General features: G+C 26.5%; 2 protein-coding genes across 6 annotated transcripts in view; one reads left to right on the top strand and one right to left on the bottom strand.

Annotated features, from left to right (window-relative positions):
• LOC100167155 (N-alpha-acetyltransferase 80) overlaps positions 1-7414 on the bottom strand; it is a 13796-nt gene extending 6382 nt beyond the window's left edge. The window contains exons 1-2 of one of the 5 annotated variants that reach the window (XM_016804759.2): positions 4498-4635; positions 1969-2096 (exon numbers count right to left, since the gene is read on the bottom strand). Coding sequence is in view for 1 of the 5 variants with exons in the window: in XM_008185325.3 (XP_008183547.2) it covers positions 7214-7284 (71 nt within the window). In the remaining 4 variants the exon portion in view is untranslated. Of the gene's footprint in view, positions 1-1968; positions 2097-4497; positions 4636-6976; positions 7100-7213 lie in introns of those variants that run through there. The other 4 variants (XM_008185325.3, XM_016804762.2, XM_016804761.2 and 1 more) reach the window with 4 other exon arrangements.
• Positions 2666-4809, top strand: LOC100167630 (putative glutathione-specific gamma-glutamylcyclotransferase 2). Its single transcript, XM_001950017.5, has 3 exons — positions 2666-3037; positions 3439-3477; positions 4359-4809. Exons 1-3 carry the CDS (start codon positions 2831-2833, stop codon positions 4725-4727), a joined length of 615 nt encoding a protein of 204 aa, XP_001950052.1. The 5' UTR covers positions 2666-2830; the 3' UTR covers positions 4728-4809.
• Positions 7415-9195: the final 1781 nt, after the last annotated feature.

Raw genomic sequence — 9195 nt, 5'->3', positions numbered from 1 at the left:
CCTCTCCCACACTAGGGTTCAAGATAACTAAAAAAATAAATATAATAATGAAAGCACGGGTTATCTACACAGGTTGGATAACGGCTGTATCGCGCGTCTATGTATGGTGGACTCGCGAACTACAGCGCTAGTTGCATCTGGCCCTACTATCTCGGCCCTACTGGCTACTACTCCTCAAACGACCGCGGCGTCGGGCATAAAACTAATTGTTTTTCTTATTATGATCAATGATTTTTACAATCGAGAGTATTTGAGACATTTAAATTAATAATATATGGTATCAACTATCAACTAAGATTAATTTTACATAAATTACAAATTAAGATATAACATGAAACACTGTTTAGTTTTGAATTGAATTCTTATACAATAGAAGAATTATTGTACTACATATTATGTTGGTGTATAAAGGTTATGTAGTTTAATTCATATTAACATTGTTTAATAAATTGCATGTCCGTATTTTAATTTTTAAGGAATATTTACGAGGGTGGCTTTTTTTTACTTCCATAAATTTAATTAGGAACTTATAAAATTATTTCTACCAAGAATAGAATTTATTTATTTCCAAAACAATCTAATATTAAGGTAAAGAAAAAACACTAAACCAATAAAAAAAAACTTAATTTTATATTATTATTTTAGGTAAACACTAGATATTATATTTAAATACCTAATTTTTGTTCTATTAAAAAAAAATAAGAAAACTTATATTTCAATATTATTTTTAACACAATTGTTTAAATACAATATTACACATATTACGTAATATATAAATTATAATGTAATATAAATAATATCACAGTTTTCAATAAAAATAAAATAAAACTATTGTCAATCATTCATCAATTTTTATTTAAATGTAAAAATTATCAAAATATTTTTTCATTTGTTTCAGATAAGATATGATTCACGTAGCCTGTAAATTAATACACAATATTTTAAAATTTGAATAAAAGCAACATATAGCATATTTTTTAATTCTTTAATGCAGCAATAGCAGAGCAATAGATAAATAATGAGGATAACAATAATCAACAAATGTTTTTATTATTGATTTTAAAATTTGAATAAAAGCAACATAAAGCATAATTTTTTAATTTTTAATGCAGCAATAACAGAGCAATTTATAAATAATAAGAATAAAAATGTGTGTTTTTATTATTGATTTTAAAATTTGAATACAAATAGCAAACATTTAAACTGATTGAACATAATATTATATTAAAACAAAAATAACAATGACAAGTGAACTTTGAATTTAAGAATTATACAGTTTTGACAACTTTTTCTTTTCTCTTGAAACTTTTAGCATTTTCAAATTTTCCTGGTATGAAAACTGCCTCAATCTCATCTGAATATAATTAACTATAATTTCAGTAGTAACATCAATGATATGTTCAGCACATGTAAATTTGAAATTAAAGTTTTCCCCAGTAATATCATCAACAACTTTATCAAATACATCATATTCGTGACAAAATAATGAAAATGAATGTTCTACAGTACTTAAAAATTCATATAAATAAGTATTAGGATAAATAAGTTTTCCATTGGTTTTCAGGGAAACAAGCTCAGCAGCAGGATGATTAGCATTGCAAGTCTTAAAAAAGCTAATACATTTTGAGCATTTTTTCAGGGTTGCTTTTATAGCCTGATGTACAGCCTGATGTACAGCCTGATGTACAGCCCACCACACAACACTTCACCATAGTATAATTTACCAAATAACAATTAACAATATAAAATTAAAAATTTACGATCAAATTTACTTTTGTAAACGTAAAGAGAACGCGGTGGTTTTTACTTTTGTATTAAACTTAGTACTTTCTGATAAAAACACTTAAGTGAAAATATGATAAGTGATTACTATGTAAAATACTATAGGCTATAATTTAAGTAATCAGCACTTTGTTCGTAAAATCAATTATATTTGAACAATTAACAAATAATTACAAAACGACGTACGTTCTACATACGAAAGTAGGGCCAGACACAACTAGCGCTGTAGTTCACGCGGCCACCACCCTTGGTCGTTCTGTTCTTCAGTACAGTATAGCGCGAGTTACAACCTGTGTAGATAACCGTGATGAAAGCTAAAACAAAATGTATTAATTAACAATACTTTATAAATAATAAATCCCATAATCCCAAAATCTTCCATCAGACGTAAAAAAAAGTATAGCATTTGTTTACAATCTTAAATAAACAAGTTTATTTGTTGACATTTTTTTCAAACAAATATAATATAACTGGTAATTTTTCTTTTTAAAGATTTAAGAATTAAGATATTAAATAATTATATTTTTTAATTACTGAATCATAAAAATTACTAATTATTTTAATGATTTTGTGGTTTCCTATTTTTTTATTTAAATGCTTTACCTTAATAATTATTAACTATATAATTTTCCAATTTTATTTATCTTAATTTAATAGATATATTTATTTTAAATAATAAATTGTATAATAGGCTTACTATACTAAAAAAATTTAAGAAGTAAACACTAAAGTTTATTATAATAATATTGTAATCACTAGTAAATTATATCTTAAAATCACACAAATAAAATTTTTATAAAAATGTTTTGAAGGAGCTTTTTATAAAAAAAAATTTCTAGTTGTTATTTTAAGTTCAACAACGCCATCTATTTGCTGAAAACTGTAATGACAGATATTGATTATTTTTGTTCTATTTTACTGCCAATCCTTAGAAACCCTATCACAATGTTATCATATTAGAAACAATAGATGTACTTCAAACATACATAGTAGTACACTATATAGCAAATTTTATACATATTAAAAAAAAATTAATTTTATTTCGAAAATGAAACCAGATAAGTCGGAAAACAGCCACATTAACGACAATGATCTGAGCAATGGTTTAAAAAACCATATGTTTTGGATATTTGGTTACGGCTCATTGATATGGAAAACTAATTTTCCATTCGTTAAAAAATATCCAGGATACATAAAAGGATACACCAGACGGTTTTATCAGTTTAGCCCAGACCATAGAGGAACACATGACTTAGTAAGATTAAAACAATTTTGTTTTTTAATTATTCATATTATGGTGATTTTGCGCACTTGCACTATGTAAACCTAGTGATGTTACGAACCCTGATTTTTCAGGTCTATTCAAACCCAAATTAAACTTTTTCATTTTTAACAGACCCAAGTCAAATTAAATTTTTTACAGGAAAACTTTTTAATATTCAAAAACCAAATTATTTATTAGGTACCTAAAAAAACGTTAAGTATATACCTAATAACGATAATATAAAAAAAGTTTTTTTTTTTAGTTTTTCAACGAAGTGAACTCAAATTTTTATTTCAATAGTCCGATTGAAAATTAAACAGTTCGGATCATCACTTCATAAAATTAATATTTACAGGTACTAATTATTTCTAAAAATTCTTAATCAATTTCAGCCTGGACGAGTAGTGACTCTTTTACCATCAACTAATGAAGTAAGTTTATATTTTATAAGTTGAACTCTGAACTTAACTTATTTTACTTTATAATTTATGTATGTATTTAGTATATATTATGAATGTTTAACTATATGGACTTATCGTAGGTACTTGTTAGTTGTTTGTTAATAAAAGTTAATGATAATAGTAAGTATATTGTTTACAATTAATAGCAGCATAGTTAATAGTAATACTCCATGGTCGCTCATAAATAAACACAAAAAAATATCAATTACCTAAAAATTCTTAAATGTCACGCATTCTATTTGTTTTAACAAATATTTTTATTGTTAAAATTAAATACCAGTCAAAATATTATAGGAAAAATTAGTTAATCAAATTAATTTTTAACAGTATTTTAAAAGAAGTTAATAACGTTTGCTATTTAGATAATATGATCTTGAAATTACACATACAATATAGCTGACAACATACTAAGTGTAAAACATTATAAGATCTATTTTATGAATAGATCACACACTAGATATAGAACTACATGATAGGTATTATAATACAGAGAAATATTTTCATGATTCATGAATATTGAATTTTTTAGATTAAGGGGGTGCTACACCCACACACGCGTTTTTACAATTTAAAAATTATCATAATTTGTTTTAAAATTAAAACCTATGAGATTCACTAGAAGATATTTATTAATATAAATATTAATAATATTCTAACTTTTAAATTTGATAATAGTAATAACATTGAAATGTTCAATTCACTCTAATATTAAACATAATTAGAGTTCATTGGATATTTTAGAATGTACAATAATGTATAATGTATAAGTATGTATATTATAATGCCATTGATAAAAAAATGGTACCTATCTAAGTACAAAACTTAATATTTGCGATATAATGTAATTTTAGAGTCGAGTATGGGGTATAGCATATGCGATTGACAATCGAGATATAGATAATGTATGTGCAGGATTGGACCTACGTGAACGTGCAGGTTATACTAAGAAAGTTATCCAATTTCATACAAAAACAAATGAAGATCAAATACCATCTGAAGTCACTGTGTATATAGCAGATGAAAACAATGAGTGGTTTGCTGGTGAAGCATCTATTCAACAAATTGCTTCCAGAATAGCAGTGTGCCGTGGAACCAGTGGATCAAATCCAGAATATGTACATAAATTAGCAGCAGAAATGAGACGGATAGCTCCTGAAGAAGATGATAAACATTTATTTGAACTTGAAATGGCTCTGAAAAGCATCGAAAATAGTTATTAAGGAAAATCAAATATAAGACATTTTTATTTAATTCATGTTTATTGTGAGAAAAAAAAATTATATATTATTGTTATAAACACTAGATTGGTATATATTTTTTATTTCATCCAATACAATATCAGGTCTACCGGCAGACGCGTTCTACCATCCGTTGTCATCTGCTATAGGATGTGGCCTTCCTAAAGCCGACCGGTTTTTACACAGGGGCTTATGATTTTTAATAGATACAATCTTATCTCTTTACTTTGGTGAAAACTTCATTTTTATGAATTTCGATAACAATGCTTCGACATTTTGTAAAAGTATGGACTCAGATGCTCAGCACGTCACTTCTTGTGCGACACTATTCTACATATTATTTTGGCACTCATGCACTCATACACTGAATATGTTTATTTAATCATAAGTAGTGATGAATCAACTACCAATTTTTAATTAATAAAAATGTTTTGGCAAATAATAAAAATACCCAATGTAATAACTAACAAGTGTGGAAGTAAGATGAATTTGTTCATAATATGTTAGAAAAAGGGAAAAGAAAGGACAGTTGTACAAAAGAGATGTCAAACATCTCAAACAACTTTTTAGTTTGTTTTGTGATATTATGCTATTAGTTTTTAAAGTTTTTTTTTTCGTCGGTAGATCGCATACTGTCTGACAGCAAATTAGTTTTACTTCTAAATTAAGACAAATGTCCATGGTCCATCCAAAATCCAAATATTTGATAAAACATTTATAACTGCCTCTGTCTTCTCTATTTCTGTTTAGTATGATGACCACAGTGGCGGATACATGGGGGGGAGCGATGGGGCGTTCGCCCCCTCCTTGGCCCGTATTTTTACATAATTTTTATATTATAAAATTGGGCTGACAACTAATATTTTTATTTTTATTACATTTTTATTTAGTTTTATAGGTGAAATAATGCAAATAATTGTAGCCAACAATAAATTACAGGTTATATAATAAAAGGTAATTTAATTTTTGAAAATTCGCCCCCCCCCCCTTGGATGACCTCTGGATCTACTACTGGATGACCATTGATCGAGTTCAAAACTGATTTCTTGCTTTTCAAATTAAAAATTGAATATCTACTAGATAACTATACCCATATATGCTCAATTTTTGGTATTTTTTCACTAGCTTCCTACTGTGTTACTGTACACCAGGCATTCATCTCCTCCTCTTTTAATAGTACTCTCGATACCACAGATTTCTTAATCGCTGTCTCTTTGTGTTCTTTCCTACTCCACGAGAAATCATCCTTTATTTTCCATTCCGACCCATCAAATATCTCATGGGCACAATCGACCATTTCACTAAATGTTACCTTAACCAAACTTCATTAATTATCTGTTTATATGTATAAATATTGTTAAATTATGTACTAACATGTCTTTTGCTCTAATTGAATGATAAACGATACTTATTATAATTTATTTGAATTTAGTAAGTTAGTAAACATTTCAAATTTAAATTTACTATGCATTTAGAAAACAAATAGGTCCACAATTTATGGCAGGAATAAATATTATTATATAGGCTAATAATTAATATTAATAGGTAATAGTGTAAATAAATTTGAATTAATATAGGTATAAGTAGTAAATTAGAATTTATATTCATCAATCTTTAGTTCAAATAGTGAGTTACATGAACTAGTATTACCCAAGAATTAAAATTTTAAAATTTAATGAATTACCTAGCTATTCAATTTGTTAAAAAAAATAGGTACTACCTAGGGGTTCTTGATAAGTCACTCCAAAAAAGTTCAAAAAATAAGAACTATATTGTTTTAATATAGATATATTTTATAAATTCACTATAACATAAGGCATGCTCCTATACAAAACTACAGATCATTTTAATTCAAATTTATCATTTAACCTGTCCTTATAAAATTTTATAATTTCACTTATAGTAGTGCTAAAATCCTGGTAAGGAACAGTCTCTAACTATGAAGTTGAAGTATGAATATTAACCGATTGCAACATACATAATACATTCAGTGCATAACCAATAATATCATTAAGTTCTTAGTTAGCCTTATAAGCTAATCTAATAAGCCTTATAAAATCCTCTATTATCAAAATAATCTGATAAATAATGTATATGAAATATGATATGTTATTATACCTAGCATAACAGCATATTAAAATATTATTTAGGTAAATATAGGTAATCAAAATATTAATTAATTAGTAATTTTTCAATGATGGATAATAAATTGTATTCAAATAATCTATTACCAGGTACACAGCAAATTCCAACGTGAATATAGTTTTAATCTTATTAGATGTAAAAATTAAAAATTTTAAATTAGCAACAAAAAAACTTAATAGCAAATTAAACTTAAATTTAGATACAACTAATAGTTAACTACAAAAATATACTAGGTAATTAGAAAAGTGTGTATAAATATAAATATTTCTTGAGTTAATTAATTAATTGTAATGATAAATAGATAATAAACAGTAAGCAATAACTGATAATATGCCGTTTTCTTCTTGTCTGTATAAACTTTACCGGTACAAATCCACTTTGCTGGTACCCACATTTACATTTTCATTATATAGTTATGGATTTATGGTGTTCACTACTTCACTAAATACTAGTCAATATTCACCGGGATATCGTGGTAAAATATTTATTCTGTGCTTACTGCTTACTGCTTAGCACAAAAAAGATAGTACCTACTATAATACAACTCATAAGAGATAAGCCGGATATCTATCCTTCATATTGTACTACAGATTTCTACATAGTAAACACTAGACAGTTGTACTGTGATGTTGTATACCTAGTTTTATTATACTGAATGGGCGGCACCGGTACCTTATCGATCTTCTTCGACCATTTAAGATAATCATGTGTTAGACCGTGGTCTTGCTAGGTATTTGAAATTTGAATCTTGAATGACGAAGTACATTACCGCATTTGTGATTTGTCATTATCAGTTATCAGTTATCACAGTTGTGGTTGAGACGTCTTGAGGCTGAGTTGTTGTTACTTGTTAGTTGCTATATCTTGCTGCCTGCATAATATTTTTGTTCGTAGTGTTTACCTACTAGTTCATACTTTTTATATTAAATTTTTTTATGCGTACTTTTAAGTTACAGAATACAAGACATTAAACGTTTAAAACTGCTAAAATCTAGAATATAGTGTCTTCTTCCTAGTACCTAGGACCTAGGTATATAAAATATTTTTTACCTTAAAAAAAATTATAATAATATTTGATAACTAATTAATTATAATAATCAATAATCTTTATTACCATTAAACTTATCAATTTCCTAATCCTAATGTTAATTTATGAATTATCTATTTAAATGTAATACACTGTGTTTTTCTTTTCTCTCAATAGCATTCAATACAATTTAATTGCATTAGGTACTACTGAAGTACTGTCTACTGTTAATATAAATATGGCCACAAATTTAGTAGTATTAGGAGAAAATGCTGCTCGAATTAACGTGAAAGTCAATCCTAATATGACTGTTCTTAAAGCAAGTGCCTTACATTACTTGATTTTTAAGCAATACTCTACAAATACATTTTGTTGTTTTAGGTCATAGAATTAGCCTGCACAAAAATTAAGGCAAACAGCAACGATTTTGATTTAAAGTAATTATTTGCTTTCATTTTAAAATTTAATAAATCGTATAACATTGATCTATGTTTGGATGTCTCTTTTTTGAATAGGTATCACAACAAAATTTTAGATACGACTAGTCTGATTAGGTTTACAAATATTGCCAATAATGCCTTATTGGAATTAGTACCTGTTACAAAATCTAGGCAAAATAGCTCTGTTGGTGTATGGTTACAAATAGAAGATGGATCTAGATTATCCGGCGAATTTTCATCTAGTCGTAAGATATATTGAAAATGTTATTTATTACAATTTACATATTTTTTACCACATAATTTTATTGTTTTTGATTAGAAAATTTATGGGAAATCATTCAGATATTATTGAAGGACAATTTTTCTAATTATGAAAGTCCAGCTATAATTTATACAAGAATGGAGATAATTGGTAAAGAACAATTGCAGCAGAAAACATTAAAAGACATCGGACTAGTTAGTGGCAAAGCCTTGTTAAGGTTAGTTAGAAACCAATTACTTAAAATATTCAATTAATTCTAATATTTATATATTATAGTTGATTTTTAAATGTTGGTCATTACCTCACAGAGTATTGTTCTTGCCTTTTTGATAACATTTACAATATTTAATTACTAGAAAAATTTGAGAATACAGTGAAAATGTTAAGTTATTGGCTCTATAATTAACTACATAATATTACTTATTATCTCTTATTATTTATTTCAACTATTTTTTTAAAATGTATTTAAATTTACTTAAAAATGTTATATTTTGATTAACTAGATTACTTAATAAAAAAGAATCCGAAGACCAAGCTCATGTATATGTACCTGCAGTAAGAAAACCAAAACTTGAA

Source organism: Acyrthosiphon pisum, chromosome A1 (genome assembly GCF_005508785.2).
Source record: "Acyrthosiphon pisum isolate AL4f chromosome A1, pea_aphid_22Mar2018_4r6ur, whole genome shotgun sequence".
Taxonomy (NCBI): Eukaryota; Metazoa; Arthropoda; class Insecta; order Hemiptera; family Aphididae; genus Acyrthosiphon; species Acyrthosiphon pisum.
The sequence above is the reverse complement of the archived record's forward strand: the minus strand, read 5'-3'. Positions and strand labels throughout refer to the sequence as shown.